Here is a 22,908-nt window from a genome sequence, read left to right on the forward strand (position 1 = left end):
TTTGGATTTTATTAAATAGTTTTTCTCTGAGACTAAATGATGATCACTGGCCATGTCAGAAATCAGTCACACATTTACTCAGTCGCAGCTTCCTCTGTAAAAGACAGAGTAAAAGACCGCAGTTTATCCCAAAGTGAACTAGATGAATTAGATTCAAATTTCCAACAACTTTAACCTATCAACATATATAGGCCTCAAGCAGTTTAAGGGAAGTCTCAGTTAATCCATTTTGCACTCAAACAAATTGGTGCATAGTAAATATAGTGTCACACATGATTGAGACGTTTTCGATACAGTGACAGAATTTTTTTCAGGTATTTACGTGCGTTGCCCTTCTTTTCTCCAATATCCATCCATCCATCCATATTCTATATCTGCTTCATCCAATTCAGTCTCGTAGGGAGACTGGAGCCTACTCCAACTGTCATTGGACAAGGGGCAGGGTACACCCTAGATGGGTTGCCGGTCCATCATAGGGCTCTTCCTAAATATGTCACAGCCATTACTGGCATCCAATTTTTGAAAATGCTAAACTGTTTAAAGTTCCAAGTTCCAAGTTTTTGTCAGAAATGCTGTATATCATTCACTATTATGAGTTATCTGGTGTATGATTCTGTGAGAATAGGAATTATTGTGTTTTGTTTAGAATGATTTTATTTGCACGGGAACCCTTCCTCACCATCGCCATGTTGTCACAATAGCTTTGAAGGGACTAACCGAACACTGGCTTTAGTATGGGGTTACTTACGGATTCACTAAACTTCTCATAGTCTTCTGCTTGGATTAAAAAATATCATGACATTAAGGAAAGATCGCAGTGAAAATTCATAAAAAGACAAACCTGCTACAATTAGAATGTGACAGCAATTACATTAGGCTGCAGTCTGTGTTTGTAGTAGTGATACTACAGTTAAAAGTAAAATAGATACTTTGATCAGTACATTCATATCATGCTGCTTCACAGAGCTATATACTATACTATACTATACTATATACCATGTATGTCATGATAGTATAATTAGGTGTAAAAAATTAGTAAAGAAAATTCCACAAAGTAAAAGAGGTTTTCGACGGCTGCTCACTCTCGCCTGACTGTTTCTGTTGAAAATACCTGAGCATCGCTTTGAAAGCCACACCTTGCTGGGAAATTAAAGGGTCAAATTGTGCATAGAAACATAAACATAAACATAAAGGCATGTCCAGTGTTTCTATGCTAGATGAGATATTAAAGGACACTTCAACACTTCCTTATCATGTCAATCAAACAGGAATACAGACGCAGGTAAAGGGCGCACCCACCAACAAAAAACTATGCATATCAGGTCAGAACAGCACTGGCATGCAGCGCAAGATATGGTTGGCCTCGTATGACTCGTACAACTAAGAAAACGGAATGCAGCTACAACAAAGACTGGGAAAACTATTTTAGTTAAACTCAGTCAGGTGTGTTAACTTGAGAGGCACTGTGACATAGCATGAAAGCTCCATGCTTGCTATGTTTTCTTACTTGAGAGAACTTGGGAAAGTTGCATTTAGATAAGATATATTTGTTAAGTTTTATTTTCCTACTGAATCAACCAGATGGCAAAGCATAGTAATGTTATATGCTAAGGGGCAGAATAGAGGGGTTTATTCTTTTTAAGTTATTTTAGACTACCTCGATGCATTGGTATACCACATTGTCCCACACAAACATAGTCTTTGTCCCACAGCTGGTGAATTGGAATCTGGTCACCCTACAGCCACAGTACTTTAGAGCTCAGGTATTCAGCTGCAGTTGCAAAACTTTTTAAATTCCACACACTGAGCTTTAACAGTGGAAAGCCATGTTCTCCTCCTACTGCTATTCTAATTCACTTGTGAAGTCTATTAGACCTGCCAGCAAGTAAGTAAATTATTAAATTATAAGGAATTATTGTTATTATGATCTTCTACAAATAAATTAATCCACTTCTTCTTCTCTTGTCCCACAGACTGAAGAAAAACCTAAAAATGTTCATCATTGTTCATCCTTCCTGGTTTATTCGAACTTTGTTAGGAATCACCAGGCCCTTCATAAGGTCTCACTGTTGTAACTTATTTACAGATGACAATCATTGAATACATTTAATATGGACAGCATGTAATTCATGGAAATAATCTTACTTGTTAAAAAAAAAAAATCACTCAACATTTTCACATGAGCTACTACATAGTAGACAGAAATGAAAATAAACTTTGAACAGCAACATACAGCAGATTATTTAAATATACATCCCGCTTATAAATCTTAATGACTTCTACTCTTTACAGCTCAAAGTTCAGCAGTAAGATCAAGTATGTGCACAGCCTGAAGGAGCTTGGAGAAATCATTCCAATGGAGTACGTCCACATTCCATCCACCATCATCAAGTGAGTTTATCCAGTGTCGACACTGAGTAAAATGACTTTGCTCACTCTGCCCTTTGCTGGAAACAGCAATAACCTCGTCATTGTCATGTGTAAATATTTTATGTGTACTTGATTACTTAGATAAATAGATCATTCACCTCCTCCCTTTCACAAACCACACATTTTCCAATCTTGACAGAATATTAAAACTTATTTTTTCTTAACTTGTCAGTATGTTCACCCATTTTTGATTGTTTTGTCTTGATAGCTAGGTTTTAAGGGTTGTGGTCAATAATAAATGCTGTAATGGACTCATGAATATTTTTTCAGCAGACCTACACAAGGAAAGCACACAGACTTTCCTAAGAAAAGGAAAACAAACGGTGCAATATTATATTTCAATTTCCTTGTTGAGACATATTTACTTATCTCGCACTCTACCCCAAGGTATGACGAGGAGAGCCGTTTACACAAATTTGCGTGCATGAGGTAAACCAGCTAACCTGCTTGGAAATATTAGTTGAGTTTGTGAAAAGCACCCTGAAAAATCCTTGAATGCCACTAAGGATTCTCTCATGCTGGGACTAACTTTTGACTCATTTGTGGCTGTCTTTTTATCCAACATAAAATGAGCTGGATATTGATTTCTCTATTTATTTTAGTCTGTGATGCAACTTTCTGTGTAAATTGGTTCATTTACCTTCTAAACTTTGACTAACACACAGCACAATCCCCGGTGTAACCTTCACTAACAGCCAGATCTACACTGCCAATCCCAAATCAAGATTCTCTGTGGAAGATACCGTATAGTTACTGCAGCTGACTAACTTTATACTGTAGCTCAGGCTGTACTCATTTAGAGGTGCTTTTTTTGGAAAAAAAAAAAAGTGCAAATGAGCTGGATATTTCTGATTTCTGACCAGTTAGTCTAAGATTTTACACGTGCACCATTAAAACATTGCATATTTTTACATTATACTCTGTTTTTTTAGTTTTCAGAAACTGAAAAATAAACAATATGTATTCAATAGTACAAAAAAACATCAGTCTTGTTACTTTAACAGTAGGTAATCATTTCAGTGAATATGATAACTTTCTACAACTTTCTTTATGTTTTTATATCCGGTCAACCATCACAAATGAATTCAGCTTAAATTGGCAGCAGGGCTGTGCAGTATGGCAAAAAACCAGGAATCTATTTCAGTGATGTCAGTATTTTTAGACAAAATGTAAATGCATTTCATACCAAAGAGCACCAACGCTTGTTTTCCTTTCCTTGTGTTCATCCTTATATGGCAGCCAAGCCACTAAACCTCATCAGTTGCATGCATACTGACATAGTCTCCCCATCTCTTGGTAACCCCCCCCCCACTCCCACTAACTATTGTTTTCTACCTTTCAACCCAATGCTGAAGCAGACTGGATACAGAGTTACAGGAGACATCAGCTAAGTAAGTGGTGAGCAGTTTTTTTAGTTAGTGAACATATTCATCAGGCCCATAATATTTGATAACTTTAACTTATTCACAATTATCATTAGGTGGGAAAGGTGGGTGATGGATTTGTTAATACATTGACTCCTCTTTTTGTCATCAATCATCAGTCACAGGCTTCTCAAATCAGCTGCCTTACAAAGATTAATATCAACATGACCTTGTGACATACATGCGATAGTCAGAAGAAAAACTAACTTTTCTTTATCCTCATTAGCAACAAAATTTTGCAAATGAGCACTTTAACAATCATGATGAATTCACATTTATTAAGATGAATTAGAATGTTTTGGTTGCTATGAGAAAAGGTGGAAGAAGATTGAAGGAAGAATGTATTCATTTAAATACTTTTTTCATGTTTTGTAACTGCAAAAGAAAAAAATATATTTAAAAAATATATTCCAACTATAAGCTTGTTGGAAATCAGGTGATCTTTGACTCGGTTATTGGATATGTAAACATTCACAAGTTTACATGTCTCTGTAAAGTATATACAACAGCCATATAGGTCATATAATGTAGCAATGCAAATTTCTTTTTTATGCCTGCTCCAACAGCTTATCTTATTCAAGGCCATAGAAAGTGTCAGACTGACCCTTTGTATGCATTATTTGCACATAAGGGAAAGTATGGACACACAAAGACTCTGATTTGAAGAAAAGCAGAAGGAGAGTCATCTCACCCCCACTGTATATTCTTGATTGTTGTGACATTCAAAGTATGCAACTTTTTTAATTTCTAGTTAACATTTGGTGCAAATTTCACTGCAGGGAAGTCTCACTAAAATCCACATGCTGGTCTAAGTATCTCAAAGAGGGTTTTCTAAATATTTTCATGCTCTTACAAAGCTGGATTTATTGGGTAAATGTTTGGTTGAGTCTGAAATAACTCTTGCTGGAGATTCTCAGTCATCCAGGTCACAGTAATCCTAAATGCTGGAATAGAAAGCAACTAGACTTCGTCCTTGAATACACTTCACCTCTGATCGGAGGGGCTTCTTCTTTTCTAACTTTTCTAATTCTATGTTGCTGGGACATATCACTAAGCATGTAGAAATAAACTCATTATTGTGTTAGTCTGTCCACAACCCAAACATTTAAAGTATAAGTGACTATTAATACAGCCAAATTCACCATAAAGCTACTCTCACTCACATTTTTTATAATTCTTTTGTCAGATGGCCAAACGCTTCAGAAATTGTGACAGAAAATTAGCCTGTTAAGGCTAGTGATTTGCTTTAAGCAACCGTGAGTCAGCTCACAGTTTAAGAATGAAAGACGGTGTGTGCAGTGATCTCCCACAGAGAAAGATGGAATTGGCAGAATGTTTTGAATGTTTTTCCACACAGACCACAGTGTAGTAGCATCAAACGTATTTCAGTCAGTGACTCCATTTGCTGCATGTATACTGGGACAAGGACAGCGGTCCAATTAAATGGCACAGCTGAATGTCGAGCTGTTACTGTGGCTCGTCTCAACTGCATGTGTAACTGTGGTGACTCACACATCCCCACAACCTTTTGTTTTGGTCATTGCATACCTTCCTCACCAATTAATCAGAGATTCTTTCACTCCTCTCCCCCAAACCATTTATCCTCTCTTTCCAGAATTTGGACATTACGGTCCACAAAAGAGTGTCCGTTGTCCTTGATCTGTACATGGACTGCAGAGTCTGGGCCTGAGGAGCTTACACTCCTGTGTTGTGCCATGCACTTGTGGTACAAGTTGTTATCTAGTTTTCCCTATATAATGCAGGTCTGTCCAGTCCTGACTGAACTGTATTGTTCATGTAGTAATTCTCAGCTTGGGCTGTTTGTTTAAATTTGCATTTAGTTATTTAGCAGATACTTCCGTCCAAAGTGACTTACAACTGAGGAAACAACATTCAAGCTGCAGTTCAGGAAGAAACAGTGGTCTATACATATAAATAAATCTAAAATAAATAAATAGAACAAGTACAGAGAAGCAAGTAAGCTCAGGTTATAGCCCTTTTATACCCACATAAAGTTATCTGTCTGTGTCGCTCTCGGCTCCTGCACCATTTTTTAAAGACACAACAACATATGTGCAATCGTCCAAAAAGCTAACATGATTTGTTGGAAGTTAATTCACACAGACTAGAGCTGGGAGAAGTCAACATGAAGCAATTTCACAACAAAGAGGACGAAGTGCTAAAAACTATTCATAACAAAGAGGCACAGGTGAAAAACAACCACGGCTGCACAGGACAGTCTTGCACTGTAGCGTGCAAAGTCCAAGGATTAAGGGATGGATGCAGCATGGTCAGAGCTTGTAATCAGTCAAGACACCAAGGTTTCTTGCAATGTTAGTTAAAGCAAGTGGTAGTTGGAGTGACAGCATTTATGATGTTGTGTTGAATAAACTGATTGGCTGGGATGACAGAAACTCACTATTAAGAGAGATTTAGCTGAAGGTGCTGGATATGTTAAATATCCAAGCTGAGATTCATGCTGACATTGTGGGATCATCTGGTGGTAATTGTATGTACAGATGAGCATTTTTTTTGCAATAGCAGTGACATGAGAAGCCATGCGAGCAGATGACCAGGTCCATATACAAACAATCACTTCACAAGCAGATGGCTCAACACAGTAAACCCAGCGGTCCAGCTACAGCTTACTGATAAGCGACACTCTTCTGAGGACAGCAATGTACAAATTCTGGATGAAGAATACAAATGGTTTGAGAGGAGTGAAGTAAGTTAGGGAACAACAGCATCAAACAAAAAAAACTGGCCTCAGGCATCACCTGACGTACAATGCAGCTTTGACTCCTCTCCCCAAGAGGTTTCACAGCCATTTACATCTTCATGTGACGAAGGGCACTGGCACACCAGGATAGTCCAGGAGACTGGGTTCGATTGGGCGGGGAATGCCGAAGAATTTCATACCTTCATTTGGTTTGGTTGACTTTCACACTGCACTTTTGATGCGGACCAAACTGCCTGAACATCATGCAGGTACAACAGCTGCTCGCTTGGGGCGGTATTGCCTGAAACAGGAAGAAGAAAACCCGACCCACCGACTGGCCAGGACTGAAAATGGAAATCCATCCCCTTCAGCTGGCTTGTTCACAACAAAGTGCATTTGCATTTCCCTCTGTAAGCAAGCCGCATCACGGTTCACCTGCAAGCAAATCGAGACCCACGTTTTCAGGCGGAGCTGAGTTTGCTTGTTTGTTCCGTACCACAGTTGGAATGAGCTTTCACACCTGCCCAAACGAAGCAGACTATCTGAGGAAACAAACTCTGGTCCGTTTAAAGCGGACCAAACAGAAGGAGGAGTTAACTTGGTTAACTTGAAGTACCCCAGAGGCAGCCAACAGGTATCGACAGGCCAAGCGGATGCTTCGGCAGTTGCAGAAGCAAAAATTCTGATGTAGGTCTTGAACATGACTTTCAGTTAGCCTCAAAGAGATTCTGGCAAACTGTTAGAAATTTGTTTCCTCTGAAGTGTGACTGGTCTCCCCCTTAGGGATAGAATAAGGAGGTCACTTATTGGAAGAGGCTCAGAGTACAGTGCTGCTTGCCTGTATAAAATTTGCTCCGAGGAGGCCTTGGGGTAGACCAAGGACTTGCTGTAAAGATTACATCTCTAGGTTGGCTTGAGAACACCTCGGTGTCCCTCCAGAAGAGCTGAAGGTGGTGGCTGGGCATAGGGAAGTCTGGAGATCTGCTGCCCCAGATATTGATGGCTGGTTGGAAGGGTTCACAGGGGTATAACTTGTCCCATTTCAGCTGTTATCAGATAAATGTGTAAACAGCAACTTCTTCAAAAGACATCATGTGTTTTATGATTGTATTTTACTTTATAATTTGACTGCCGTTGGAATTTTCCCGACACAATGCAGTTACTGTCTGTGCTCTCTGTGCTTAAATATCTTATTCTAATGCGTAAATGGCCAATATGCAGTAATGTTTTTTTTCCTTTTTATCTCCTCTCACATAGAATCGACAAGGGGAACTCAGCTGTTTGACAGGACACTTTGCTGCTGCCCATTGTCTCCCTGCATTATGCTGTTCTCTCTACCACAGCATGTCTGAATATAAAAGCCAACTGCAGCATGTTGCATATGACCTATGGTTGTTACAAAAGCAACTAGCAATGAGTCAGAAAGGTATGCTGTGGTTCAAATCTGAGGGTGCTAGATGTACGGTACAGTAATACTGTATTTGTACTGAAGAGACTGTCACTGTGCTGAAGGGGAGACGCTTCGTACTGTTTTACAGTACTGAGACATTACTTGATTATCTTGGCTATTTTGTTTTATCTATGAAACCCGTTTCAGTTCTACTGTGTTTGATGTACTTCCAGGTAGTCCTTCATGTAATAATGATCATCCAACAGTATTAAAATGGTGTATTTTTTAAATCCAAAGTTGTAACTATAACATAAGGCCTTTAAAAAAAAAAAATTTAAAAAGTTGTATTACATCCCATCTGCTTGCCAAAAAATATTAGTTTTTATTGGACAATAGGAGTATTGAAAGGTAGAACTTGTGTGTAATCATAGATAATCAAGGTTCGCAAAAATATAATCCAAACACAATATTATTTTGTAATGTAAAACATTATGTTACACAATTATATTGTGGTGTATTATACAAGTAGCATGAAACAACGGCCAAACTGGTTTTAGAATTATTCAGAGGTGAAGGTGATTTTTGGTAAAGAAGGATTCATCATTGTGTCACATGTCTTTCAGCACTTATGCAATAGCTGCAGTAATGCGGTGCATGATTTGGTGGTATCAGTTTGAGATAATTTTTAACAGCCAAATGCAGAGGAGGGTAGTCATGTGAGCTGAGAACTGGCTTTGTGTGTGGTAGTGATAAAACGGCTCAAAGTCCAAGTTCGGCCAGGTTTACCTTTACGTCAACATGTTTGTATGTGGCACTGTATTCATTTGTTGTAAAATACATAAAATTATTAATGGCATTAAATATGGTTTCCTCCCAAACAGTCTTTTTCCTTCTTCTTATGTCACAGAATGTGCCGAAAGTACCTCAAATTATTTTTCAACAATGGGATTCGAACTTGTATCATATCTGGCTCTACCACCCCAAAACTGTTATTCGCTGTAGCGATCATTATCCTGTTGGAAGGTCCCGGGCCATTTTTTGTAGAAACTAAAGTTTTTCTTTCACAATATTAATGTTGTCTTCTTCTTAAAGGTTTACCACTAAGGTGATCCTTTAGCAGTCTGAGCAATTGTGTTGCAAAATCTATAGGCAGACAATCTAACAGAATAAAGGATGGCCTCCATCAAAATGGACTGATAGATTATAACTGCATTAGAATCTGTAGTCACAGGAAAAATATGTTAACTCATCTATGGTGTCTCATCCAGAGCTTTTTGTCTGAGATATCTCTCTAAGCAGTAGACAGAAATGGGATCACTGTCTACATCAAACTTATTGGCAAAGAGGTGGTCATGTTCAAGCAGCCATTGCAGGTCTCCAGCACCATATATACATATTGCCCTGACATGTTGGCCTTGACACTCTGGGTATACTGCCTCCAATGAATCCTGTGATCCCTCATGCCACTGCCACTTCACCAGCCGTGCAATGGCATTGATATCTGACACGTCATATTTACGGTTTGGTCGCTTTGATCCAGGAACCCCATGCATTCGTTGAATTGTAGCCCAGATGTTCTCATCAGGACTGTAGGAGTCTTTGAACCACTCAATCAGTGTGTGTATTCGGCTGTCTTTCATCACACTGTGGACATATCCTCGGCCAACCACGATGTAGGCGTTACCGGACATAATGGGCAGGTTAAAGGGAGCCGGATCCTTTTGCTTTCCTGTTTTCTAAGAACATCAAACAGTAAATAAGTATGATGGTGATGGTCACAGCAGTCTGAACATGGAGTTTTATCATGACTGTTATTGCTACTTCATCAATATAAATGTGTATATTCTCAAAAAAATGTACCTGGATTTGTCCATCAACAATCTGATGAACATATGACACTCTCCACTGCTTTTCTGGAGGCATCCTCTCTGACTCCAAACTGTTACCGCCCTTCAGTGAGCGCAGACTCCTTACTATCTCCAAGTTGGTTTTAAGAGGGAAGTCCTGGCCACAAAGGTTGATGAAATATTTCCATTCTGTGCTGGCATTGTAGAGATCTGCCATACAGTTGAGATCAGCTTGGACGCGTGGCCAGGCAGCATAGACCACACTGACAGCGTGGCTGACCATGAAGACATTGGGGAAACACGATGTAATGGCACTGACGGCAGAGTACACTGAGACCTCTGCTTTTTTGTCCACATGGACACAATAAATATTTTGAGGTGCATAGATCGCTCGCAGTAGTCGTTCAAAGTTCTGCACCTAAATTGAATGAAAAAGAAACAGAATCAAAATCTATTTTTGCACAAAATCTAGGTACAGCTCAAAATAAAAATAAAAACGCAATGCCCTCTGTTACCATCTTATGTGCAAGTGATGCATATACACACGAGATACAATTTTTACCTCAGTTTTAAATAATTTGAAAAAAACAATTAAACTGTTTTCTGATATTTTTCTTGATCTTTAAAATGGAATAAACAAATGATCAACTAGTTCTTTCAAAACATTCCTACTGTTTCTTCCTCGTGTCCCCTATGGTTGTGAGTTTTCAGCTGTTACACTGGGTTGAACATTTTGTTTGAGGTTTGCTTGTTCGTTCCTGTGCTGCCTGCCTTCCTGTGCGTAACCTCTGCTCGGAATAAAATTTTGGAGCAGCCAAAAAAATCCAAAGTTAAGACTTTAAAAGCAAAACAGAAATACCTTGATGACACCATGAGTTCTATCTTTTTTTTTTTTTAGACTTTGAAAAGCTCTCTCCAGACAGTTCATGTGCAAAGGCTGATATGCACCCGTTGATATAATGAGAGTAAAGTCTTTGATGTAGCACTTCAATTAATGACAAGAGCAAATTGTTACGATCCCCTGCACGGTTTTAGAAGTTTGTTTGCATTTAAAATTGAGACCTTAGAATCTGCATACCTTGTTATGCACAACCATAGAATAAGCCAGGGGAAAGTCTTCCTCTTCCTTGCTTAATGGGACTGTTAAGTATTTCCTGATTAATTTGAAACTCCTGTAAGTATAAAAGTTTTGAATAAATAATGTTGCTTATCAATACACAATAGTTGAAAGTTACACACACACACACTTAAACTTATGGTTTGAAATAACACACCTGCAGTCTTGGGTTGCATTATTGTAATACGCATCGGAGATCTGAATACTCTTACGGAAGTCCTTACTGATGGTGAGTAATTTGGCCTGCTCCAGTGCCTCCTGCTTGCCCTGCAGGATTGCTGAGCAGTTGCACACTTTCTCTGGGCCACCATCCTCATCCGTATAGTCCAACAAGCTGTATTTGTGGATAAAAACGGGGGTCCAGCCAGTGTTCAGCTGACTGACAAGGAAAATCGTCCACAGTGATCCCAGCCCAATGGTGAGCTTCAACAACTGTCTAAGCCGACATTGTCTCAGCAACCCCATTGTAGGAGAATCTCAACAAAGACACTTTTACTGAGTGAATTCTGTAAGTGATCCAGCTATACTTTGTATTGCCTTTACATTTCTTTTATAGACTGACTTACTTTTGTATAAAATGAAGGAATAAATCATTACAATATCATGGTACATGAGCTCCTGAACTGTTTTATGTCTCAAACTTTTTGTGTGTAAGAATTATGGGTAAAATGTCTGTTGGAAACTGTGGTGGCGATTGTTCGAAGGTCTTCTCATTATATGGGCTTGTTCCATGAGGTATTGTTCCTGGAAAAAAGAGAAATGTGTACTCAGTTACCACACCTTCAGTCAGCCAGGTAGAGTATGTTGACATATGTTGAATAGAAATGCACCTGTTCTTTGTTAGAGAAGATTCAGTCAAAAATCATAATTGAAAGCATAAGCAAAAAGAAATTTTGATTTAGAGAGAAGAAAAAAAAAAAAAAAAAAAAACTCTGTAACTGCTTTAATGCTTAAGGAAGCAAAGGTAAAGTACCAATAATGTAACCAGTCAGGGTTTTTATTGGTTTCAAAGGTCACGCATCTCACTATCCACCTTAAGTAGGGCAAAAGAACTCACATTTGTCTTGTTTATTGGGCTCACTTCACAGCTAAAACATGTTTTGGCATAAAGCCTACATCAGAGCATAGTAAAGTCTAATAAGGTCAGTATATAAAGAAATTCTAGATGCTACACAGGTGTCAGCTTGACCCAATTAGTCATTATCCAATCATCTTATCCATTTCATAATGTTAATTCTACACGCTATTCCAAGCTACATACCATTTTACCCAAAAACAAAAGTCAGCACTGTCAATAGCCACTTCTGACAAAACCTCAGCTCAAGAAACAGCCAAGACTGACGTCATCATTACATCCATTTGGCATCATAGTGTTGATTGTATATGCAGTACATCTCTCTTTGGGCCAGTTTCTCAAATGATCACTGCCTCTGGCTGATGTTCTGACCCTCTCAATTCCACAAAACCTCAGGAGGGTGAGCTGTGGTTTGTGTCAATACAATACAATTTGTAATTGAAAAATATAGCCTGTACAGATTGCAGTTTAACGCTCCAATATCCGTCGTTTAGAGGCTGTTTGGTTCGAACACAGTGACACGATCGCACGTAGCTCACATGGCTAGATCTACAACTTAAAAAGTCCTCCATTGGACTTCTCTTCCTACTATGAGGATGACTAAAATATGTCTTTTTTGTTTGATTGTTTTGTTAGTTTGTGGTTGAGGAGAATTAACAGGGAAAGGTAAAAAGGATCAATTCATTCTACAGCCATATTGGTGACTTTGGTTGAAATATAAAGTTGACCATGAAACAAGAGAAGAAAAAAAATTCAAGCAAATGGCAGCTTTCAGGGAGGGGATAATTTATTTTCCAATTTGACTTGAACTTCACTTACCTTCTCCCAAAAAGAAACAATTCCATTCCAAGTTTTTAATTTAGTAATTCAATATTTATACGATTAGACAATCTCAGAAAGACAGGACTCGTCTTTAGGAGAAACCTGGAAACAAAGCATTCACAAAAACACAACAAATAACAGTAGTTTAAAAAAAATCATTTAACGTTTCCAAAAGAAAACGCACCTTTCTCGGGGACCGTAGGTGTCCCGTTTTACAATTCAAATCACTTGTGAGTTCGCACAACCCAATTCCCCCACCGCAACTTGGGTAAACACCCAACTTAACTAAATTAAGCTGAACATTAACAAGCAAACACACTGTACTTACTGTATTTAGTTGTGAGATGGTTTGGAAACTTTAAAAGAAATTATTTCCTCTGAAACGTTAATAAATCAAAGACGGAACACTCCACTATCGGAGGTTCTAGAAAACATTAACAAGAAAAGAAAACCACTCCTTAATGGAGGAAACAAACCAGACTATGAAACTTCTAAACTACGGCTATGATTAAAAAAAAAAACTTTACAAAAGATCGCTCTATGTAATGATCACCTCTCCCATTGCTGCTTCTTATTATTATTCTACAGTGCCCTGGTCTGGTCACAAATGCCGTCATTCATTCTAGTCTATCAAGACTGAAACTGGCCGAATAGTACAAAGAAAAAAGAAAAAGATTCAAGCCAATCGTTTTGTTTTTACCTCGATTGAAACCGTCACTTTCATCTTTTCACTTTACTTCCCTCCAGTAATTAGTTACAGATCATTCAGTCAGGCTGCTTCTTAACCGAAACAGTAACTGTCACGTACCAGAGAGGGATTCAGGACGCAGATGCACGGTCTTATGGTTCAAGATGGTTTTACTATCACTCAAGACAACAGATGACGGCACTGCAGGGCGATCTCCCGCAGCGCAAACGAAAAGGGCGATAAAACGCCTAAGCGCTCTCCTCCGTATCTACGAGGGAGGAGGAGCGCGGCTATGAAAATTAACAAAGGTAAAATCTCTCCACAACGGGAGGAAAACCAAAAGCTATGAAAACTTAACAAAGCAAAGTCACGCTCTCAAAGTGAGGCGGAATAAAACAAAGGCGCACTCTTTCAAAACAGAGGCTCTATAAAACTTTAAGGCTCTCCTTTAACGGAGGCGACTATGACAAGAAACAACGAAAAATCTCTCCGTGAAAATGGAGGAAAAACAAGGCTATGAAACTTACCGTTATAATAAATATCTAAGGCTATGGAATAACTTACAAAACAAGATTGCACTGCAGGAGAGTCGCTCGCTGCAGGCTCGTGGAATCTGTGGAGACAAGACAAGGTGGCTGGTAATGACGCTCGAACAGAGACAACATACTGGCACAAGACAAGGGAAACGCAGACTATTTGAACACATGAGGGACCAAGGGGAACAGGTGGAAATACTTGGGAATCAGGGAAGACAATGAGACGTATGATACGGGAGGAAGGGCAAGTTACCTGAAACGAGAGGAGTTGTTAATTTCAAAATAAAACAGGAAGTGACGAGAAAAGACATGGAACAGAGAATAAACCGTGACAGTAACAAAGCAGAATTATTTGGACACTTATGTTCATTATCAAAAAGGATTTTCAATATTATCATGACAATTGCAGCTAATCACATTTACAGACAAGTCTAACGACTGCAAAGCTTAGTCTAGGTAAACAACCATGTGCTTCCAAGCGAAACTGTGAAAAGGATGAAGAAGGTCCTATCTGCACACAGAATAGAGGTCAGGTGATAGGTAGGAGCCGTAGAGGCCAAGCAGGCTCTGAAATGATGGCCCATGTTAGCGGAAAGATTAATGAGTGAACATTGATCACTTTCTCAACAATGCAGATCTCATAAAAAATATCCAGTGTAGAACAGGGCATGTTAATGGTTGAAGTATGACATGTTTAATACAGACAAAAATAAAAGTCTCTGATCATAGCACGGTTTTATAAAGAAACTTCTTTATGATGAGGTATGTTGTGGATGGTTCTGCTGGCAGGAAACACTATATTTAAAATCGAAACTCTCTGCTAGGCGGAAGTGGTTTTAGGTCTGTCAACAGCAGAGATTAAAAGACCAGTCTGTTTATTCATTGAGAGGGAGGTTTGGGCTGACTGTGCTCCACAACATATCTGTTACCCCTTTGGTGGAAAATTCAGTGAGAGACAAAGTCTTTTTCTGAGGAGATAAGACACAGTTTATTTATATGGCTTTCAAAAGCAGAAATGGAAACCTTCAGCTAGACATCCGCACAGTAGGGATATGGTCACACAAATTCAGTTGCTAGACATCCGCTTTCTCTGAACTCGGAGTACGGTTAGATTTGCAGAACTAATTATCTTGTTAGTCATCCTCAGAATAGGGTAAACCAAAAGTCACAGCTCAGACAAAAACAATTTACTATGTTCCATTTGGCTTAATATATAAACTTGGTTGTGTTGGCTGTAATCCAGCACTCAGAGGCTGTTTTGTCACATAACAAATTTCTGCATTTTCACAAATCATGAAAAGGTTTAACAAATTACAAAGTGTGTTCTAAATAATCTATACCCTCTGCAGAATAACTAAATCCAGATTTAACTAGTCTAACTATTATGCTTTTCATACAGAAGCCAATCTAGCCTGATCTACATGCGAAAAAAAAGCTGTAAGGTTGCCCGTCATTCACATCCCTTTAATTCTCGTATCTGAACCTCCTGTTAAAAAGCACCTTCACTGTGAATCTGTGAATCTGTATATCTGTGCTGGTACAGATCATTCAGTCATGCTGCTTCTTAACTGAAACAGTAACAAAGCAGAATTATTTGGACTCTTATGTTCATTATTAACTGTCTGTTTTCCCCCTCCCTCACAGTATCGAGAATTCCCGGGACTCTTATAATACAACCACCACCAAAGTCACCTTAAAGGGCGAGAGTCTTTGAAGATATCAAAACAAAGGATTGTCCGGCACCCCTGCCCCCAACTCATACGAGACTCAAATGTTGACAGCTTCTTTTCTAAAACTTAACCTTTCCCATTAACCATTCTTTATTTATGCATTCAACGGATATATTTCTCACAACCGCTTGACCTTAGCAGTAAACCCCCCTAACCCTAAACCCTCCTCTCTCAACCCTCATAACATCCTCTTAGAGATCAAAAAGTCACCTGTCAAAATGTGATGGATCGGAAAGAGGTCAAAGGTCACCTGTCAAAATGTGATGATCGGAAAGAGGTCAAAAGTCACTCGAGAGGTGTCAAATGAGTTTAATCGAAGGGTGTTTATTATCTCTCTGTTGATAATAATTTGCTTTAATTGCGATGGAGTGACTACAGGACGGAGGGCTGAGAAATAGTACATTTGACCCAAATGTTAACTAAAACTTCAAGCAGATCGATGTGCACAGAAATCAGTTTACTTTATTATTAAGGACACCTAGAAGTTGACCAAATGATGGAATAAAACACCTGGAAACAAACTTGGATCGAAAAGGATTTTCAATATTATCATGACAATTGCAGGTAATCACATTTACAGACAAGTCTAACGACTGCAAAGCTTAGTCTAGGTAAACAACCATGTGCTTCCAAGCGAAACTGTGAAAGGGATGAAGAAGGTCCTATCTGCACACAGAATAGAGGTCAGGTGATAGGTAGGAGCCGTAGAGGCCAAGCAGGCTCTGAAATGATGGCCCATGTTAGCGGAAAGATTAATGAGTGAACATTGATCACTTTCTCAACAATGCAGATCTCATAAAAATATCCAGTGTAGAACAGGGCATATTAATGGTTGAAGTATGACATGTTTAATACAGACAAAGATAAAAGTCTCTGATCATAGCACGGTTTTATAAAGAAACTTCTTTATGATGAGGTATGTTGTGGATGGTTCTGCTGGCAGGAAACACTATATTTAAAATGGAAACTCTCTGCTAGGCGGAAGTGGTTTTAGGTCTGTCAACAGCAGAGATTAAAAGACCAGTCTGTTTATTCATTGAGAGGGAGGTTTGGGCTGACTGTGCTCCACAACATATCTGTTACCCCTTTGGTGGAAATTTCAGTGAGTGACAAAGTCTTTTTCTGAGGAGATAAGACACAGTTTATTAATCTTGTACAAGAAAACAACACAGTACAGAGCTGCTCTAATCTGCAGAGGTTTGCACTGCATGTTTATAACTCGTCTGTGGCTTTCAAAAGCAGAAATGGAAACCTTTAGCTAGACATCCGCACAGTAGGGATATGGTCACACAAATTCAGTTGCTAGACATCCGCTTTCTCTGAACTCGGAGTACGGTTAGATTTGCAGAACTAATTATCTTGTTAGTCATCCTCAGAATAGGGTAAACCAAAAGTCACAGCTCAGACAAAAACAATTTACTATGTTCCATTTGGCTTAATATATAAACTTGGTTGTGTTGGCTGTAATCCAGCACTCAGAGGCTGTTTTGTCACATGACAACTTTCTGCATTTTCACAAATCATGAAAAGGTTTAACAAATTACCAAGTGTGTTCTAAATAATCTATACCCTCTGCAGAATAACTAAATCCAGATTGAACTAGTCTAACTATTATGGTTTTTATACAGAAGCCAATCTAGCCTGATCTACATGCGAAAAAAAGCTGTAAGGTTGCCTGTCATTCACATCCCTTTAATTCTCGTATCTGAACCTCCTGTTAAAAAGCACCTTCACTGTGAATCCAGCTAAAACGTGTACTTTTCCAGCTACAGGATGACTTTCTGCAGTATGTAGGGATGCCATTTGGTCTAAGAAACGCATGTGCTGTTTCATTTCAGGCTGTAGTAAGTAGTGTAAATAACTGTGAGGTATACCCTGGTGACATTATAGTCTATTATAGCTTGGCTACTTGGAGCCCTGAGCATAATAACACCTTGCACGCAGTTTTTTTTTTTTTTTACTAGATTGACACAAGGTTCCCTTATTCTGAACATAGCCAACTGTGACTTACAGAGCCACTGTAACTTACCTTGAGAAAGACGTATACCAAGGACAGGCGCATACACTCACTGTCCAAGCCATCTTTGACCTCCCTGTACCCCAGACCAGGGGTGGGCCAAGACGGTTTCTTGATATGCCACTGTAGTTTCTGCAGCTATTTTACTGTAGTGGCATGATGCACATTTGCCACATTGAACACCAGCCTCTGCTTCACCATGCTTTCTCTCTGGTTTATTAGCCAATCACCATTCAAGTAGACAAGAAGGTAGGCTGCGTCACTCCCTCTGACCTCTCACTTCCTGCCTCTTTGTCCCTTCTGCTTCCGGGTCATCGTGTTCGTCGCTCATCTCGGACCACAGGAAGGCACACTTTAGGGTGCTGTTGTGAACATTCGTCCGTTTTATTTAATGCTTTATAGATTCGGCATTTTCATTGTGGTCGAGGCGATCGTATTGGCCACGGACCACCGCCAACCGGAGCATAGGTGATTCATGGTGAGCCCTTTTGCTCAAGTGTTTGTAGCCAGGTGCTAAGCCCCTGACCGCTCCTCTCCCTCCAACAGTCTGCTGGTCGCATGGTGTTTGGCGGCTGACTCGCCCGCTACGTCGACTCTCTTCACCCCTCTCCCTCTTTGGATGGGACACAACTGAACTGAAGTTTATGAACATTAAAGCAAGTAAGGAGAGCCTGGAGTAACCGCGGCTACTTAGCTGATGCTACCTGGTGACCGCCTCTTCACAGCCGGTCTGCTCCTGTTGCTCTGTGACCGCTGCTTTCCTCGCTGCTGCTGCTACGCTGCCGTTGCTGCTTGGCCGGCTTGGTTTGGGATTCTGTCAGCTGTCTCTGGTCTACTCTATCGCTACTACTAACCCTGTTGTCCACTGCTGTGCGTGCGTGCGTTTGTTTTAAAGGTATTCTGCTAAGGTGTGTAGTTTCGTTTTTCTTTTGTATAATTTCTTTTTGGGACTAAGAGTTTGTTTGTTTTTTTTTTGTTTAGGCCATTTGTTTTAATTAAATCTTCAGTTGGGAGGGAAACAACTTGAGTTCTCCTTCAATTTTTGTTCAACCGTTGAGTTAATGTCTCTGGCCAGAGAGATTGTTCATTTCCTTTAAGTGTGAGCCCTATTAATTGTGTTTTTCATTAATTTGGGCTTCTCTTCTCCTCTTAAAGTTTGTGCCAAACCTTGTGCAGTTTTTAAAATGATAAAATTGTGAATGTGATCATAGAACCTCGTCTCCTATCCTCCCTGAGTGAACGAACCTGAGTGTCCTTCTGTAATAGGTGGTAATTTACCCTTGGAGCGGGTCCTTGGGCCCTAACCCAAGGTGGTGTTGTCGGTAATAAGAAAAAAAGTCTGATTATATAATCTAGTAACAACCCTCGTGCTGCCACATTACCAACGTTGTTGCCCCAATCCCTTCCTTAACTTGAGTTGCATGTCAAAACGCCTTTGAGCCTTTCTCTGCAGCACCCCTGTTCCTGCAGCTCCTTTAGATTGTAGGTGGATGCCAACCGGGCAGGTGCAGTGAAGTCTGAAGAGAACATCGAGCTGCGGCCACAAGGAATTGTAAGAAGGTAGCATCCCCTTTTATTCATAAAGGATGCTCCACTGTTTCCTGCGCTCCCTGGTGTCAGGAGCGCGCACAACATGTGGGTAAAACGACAAAACAATAATTTATCCTGTCACGGTTGTTGTTTTTATCTTTGAACCTGCGGGCTCCCAGTATAAAATGTGTTTTTGACACAGTTCACTTGAATGATAGTTTACCAAATAAGTCACCCACACATCGTGTTTTATTTATTTTTATTGCTGATATAAAAGGATGGAAGCTCTGTCTGCTGGACATGAAAAATAAAACTTACTGGAAGTTTTCTAATGTAAAATTTAACACATTACTGGATAAATTAAAGAGTTTCCTAGTCACTAGCCATGCTATACTGTCACCGGAATTGAAAGCAGAATTCCAGGTTCTAAGGAGTGCCCTGACATCTGTGCTCATCCATGGTTTTTGACTGGGGTAATTCTGGATGCGTTTCCACTGTTCTTTTTGACTTTATGCCGAAATAAATCTTCACCTACGGTGTCTCATCCAGAGCTTTTTGTCTGAGATATCTCTCTAAGCAGTAGACAGAAATGGGATCACTGTCTACATCAAACTTATTGGCAAAGAGGTGGTCATGTTCAAGCAGCCATTGCAGGTCTCCAGCACCATATATACATATTGCCCTGACATGTTGGCCTTGACACTCTGGGTAAACTGCCTCCAATGAATCCTGTGATCCCTCATGCCACTGCCACTTCACCAGCCGTGCAATGGCATTGATATCCGACACGTCATATTTACGGTTTGGTCGCTTTGATCCAGGAACCCCAGGCATTCGTTGAATTGTAGCCCAGATGTTCTCATCAGGACTGTAGGAGTCTTTGAACCACTCAATCAGTGTGTGTATTCGGCTGTCTTTCATCACACTGTGGACATATCCTCGGCCAACCACGATGTAGGCGTTACCGGACATAATGGGCAGGTTAAAGGGAGCCGGATCCTTTTGCTTTCCTGTATTCTAAGAACATCAAACAGTAAATAAGTATGATGGTGATGGTCACAGCAGTCTGAACATGGAGTTTTATCATGACTGTTATTGCTACTTCATCAATATAAATGTGTTTATTCTCAAAAAAATGTACCTGGATTTGTCCATCAACAATCTGATGAACATATGACACTCTCCACTGCTTTTCTGGAGGCATCCTCTCTGACTCCAAACTGTTACCGCCCTTCAGTGAGCGCAGACTCCTTACTATCTCCAAGTTGGTTTTCAGAGGGAAGTCCTGGCCACAAAGGTTGATGAAATATTTCCATTCTGTGCTGGCATTGTAGAGATCTGCCATACAGTTGAGGTCAGCTTGGACGCGTGGCCAGGCAGCATAGACCACACTGACAGCGTGGCTGACCATGAAGACATTGGGGAAACACGATGTAATGGCACTGACGGCAGAGTACACTGAGACCTCTGCTTTTTTGTCCACATGGACACAATAAATATTTTGAGGTGCATAGATCGCTCGCAGTAGTCGTTCAAAGTTCTGCACCTGAAAGATTTGGAAAAAAAGAAGCGAATGCAATGATTGTGTTTTTCATCTGCACATTTTAAATGGTTATTTATTTATTTCTACTTTTGTGCAAATTCACTGAAACAGTAAAGTATCGCAAATTCACTGCCAATCGAAAAAGTAGTCGCAACAGAAGCTGCAGATTTTTAATCCTTCGTGTGAAACAAGTTACAAAATCAGTGAGAAATCCTATATTTTTATCCACAACAAAATATTTCATTAGATCCTTGTGACTCTAAGAGCCTGCTTTAAAACTTAAAAGCCAAGACGTGTCATGTTATATTTCCTAATTCTGATAAGATACACTAAACTTTATGCATACAATCTCGTGTGGTACTTTTGTTATTGACAAGAGTAAATTGTTATAATCCACAGCACAGTTTTTTTGCAACTGAATTCAGAATTTAGAGTCTGCATACCTTGTGATGCACGACTATAGAATAAGCCAGAGGAAAGTCTTCCTCTTCCCTGCTTAGTGGCACTGTTAAGTACTTCTTCAACTTGAAACTCCTGTAAAAATGTTGCACATAAATGCTTTTATAGTTCAAAGTTATCAAATTACAAGAACATATGGATTGAAGCAACACACCTGCAGTCTTGGGTTGCATTATTGTAATACGCATCGGGGATCTGGATACTCTTACGGAAGTCCTTACTAATGGTGAGTAATTTGGCCTGCTCCAGTGCCTCGTGCTTGCCCTGCAGGATTGCTGAGCAGTTGCACACTTTCTCTAGGCCACCATCATCATGCATATAGTCCAACCAGCTGTACTTGTGGATAAAAACGGGGGTCCAGTCAGTGTTCAGCTGACTGACAAGGAAAATCGTCCACAGTGATCCCAGCGCAACAGTGAGCTTCAACAACTGTTGCAGCCAATTTTTTGCAAACCGCATTGTATAATATTGTATTGTGTAATAGTGTGAATTCTGTAAGTACTCCAGCTGCAGTTACTGTAATTCTTTATATTTCTCTTATAGTGACTGGTTTGATTGATTTCTCATCTTCCAATGAAAAATTGTATCAAGGCACATGTTCACATTTTGACTTGTTTTATACATGTCAGACGGAGGCTTTGTTCTTGGGCACTAGTGGAAGGGTTTTTCCATAATTCCACTCATCATGGAGCCAGGCTAGTTATTCCAGAAGTATTTTTTTTTCCTAAAAACAAGATAAGAGAAGCAATTAAAAATACATACCACCTTCATGCTGCTATTTAGATCCTGCTGACATGTATTAAATGCTCAGATCTTTTTCAATAGTAATCAACTAACATAGTTTTTGAACATCAAATAATGGTTTCATCTAGTGAAATAATAAAGAAACTTTTGGCAACAGCGGAAGCTTCTTGCAACTTTAAGTTAGAAGCTTTTTCCTGTCTTCTGTCTGTTTAAGTTTGAAAAAGCCAGATTTTGGTTCTTTCCAGAGGTTTTAGTTAATTGTTAGCCAGTTTAAAACATCCAGTGGGTTCTATTTTCCTTTTGGGATGTTTGAAATGTGTCTTGGACTGGATAACATACTTTGCACTAAATTAGATCAACCTCTGATTTCATTGCTCCACTGATTTATTCAGTATTGGCATAACAACCAACGTCATCATAAAATTTAAATCATTAAAGTATGAAAATAAACTTGTGTATAAAATATATTGAGGTGTAAAGCACTTTGAGCTCTTAATTGAGACACAGATGCACCTTTTTACCCTAGAAAAGACAGAATTGTGCAATCTGAAGCAATCTGAATGTAAATCGGTCTTTCTGACGCTGCCAGCAGCTGCTTCGAGAATTTCAAATAAAGAGGTGTTACAACTGAAACTTCACTGACCGCTGTAGGGTTGACAAAGTTGATGTATTCTAGTGTGGGGATGGCTACTGATTTCCTGAATCAATTCAATTCCAACTCAGAAGGTTGTCATTCGATTTCTGATTCAATTAAAATAATTCACTTTGAGTGCAACTTTGGCTTGGCCGCAAAACAGTTTTTCACAAAAAAATTATGCAAAAGTAAAATTAAAAGAA

General features: G+C 39.5%; 2 protein-coding genes across 4 annotated transcripts in view; one reads left to right on the forward strand and one right to left on the reverse strand.

The window, feature by feature from the left end:
• Positions 1 to 8,320, forward strand: part of LOC140309838 (uncharacterized) — a 39,242-nt gene extending 30,922 nt beyond the window's left edge. The window contains exons 16-18 of the mRNA XM_072387862.1: positions 1,974 to 2,060; positions 2,293 to 2,391; positions 7,831 to 8,320. Coding sequence (XP_072243963.1) covers positions 1,974 to 2,060; positions 2,293 to 2,391; positions 7,831 to 7,858 — 214 coding nt within the window. The 3' untranslated portion in view covers positions 7,859 to 8,320. The remainder of the gene's footprint in view (positions 1 to 1,973; positions 2,061 to 2,292; positions 2,392 to 7,830) is intronic.
• On the reverse strand, positions 8,142 to 22,047 carry LOC140309840 (beta-1,3-galactosyl-O-glycosyl-glycoprotein beta-1,6-N-acetylglucosaminyltransferase-like). 3 transcript variants are annotated; one of them, XM_072387868.1, is made up of 4 exons: positions 21,482 to 22,047; positions 10,889 to 10,982; positions 9,824 to 10,228; positions 8,142 to 9,699 (listed from the first exon to the last, which is right to left on the reverse strand). In XM_072387868.1, the coding sequence occupies exons 1-4, from the start codon at positions 21,784 to 21,786 to the stop codon at positions 9,214 to 9,216; spliced, it is 1,290 nt and encodes a 429-aa protein (XP_072243969.1). In that variant the 5' UTR covers positions 21,787 to 22,047; the 3' UTR covers positions 8,142 to 9,213. The 3 variants fall into 3 exon arrangements, with proteins under 3 accessions (XP_072243969.1, XP_072243968.1, XP_072243970.1); XM_072387867.1 differs by lacking the exon at positions 21,482 to 22,047 and adding an exon at positions 11,085 to 11,701; XM_072387869.1 differs by lacking the exons at positions 8,142 to 9,699; positions 9,824 to 10,228; positions 10,889 to 10,982 and adding exons at positions 19,646 to 20,342; positions 20,467 to 20,871; positions 21,312 to 21,402.
• Positions 22,048 to 22,908: the final 861 nt, after the last annotated feature.

Source organism: Leuresthes tenuis, unplaced genomic scaffold (genome assembly GCF_036924035.1).
Source record: "Leuresthes tenuis unplaced genomic scaffold, fLeuTen1.0.hap1 SCAF_6, whole genome shotgun sequence".
NCBI classification, from domain to species: domain Eukaryota; kingdom Metazoa; phylum Chordata; class Actinopteri; order Atheriniformes; family Atherinopsidae; genus Leuresthes; species Leuresthes tenuis.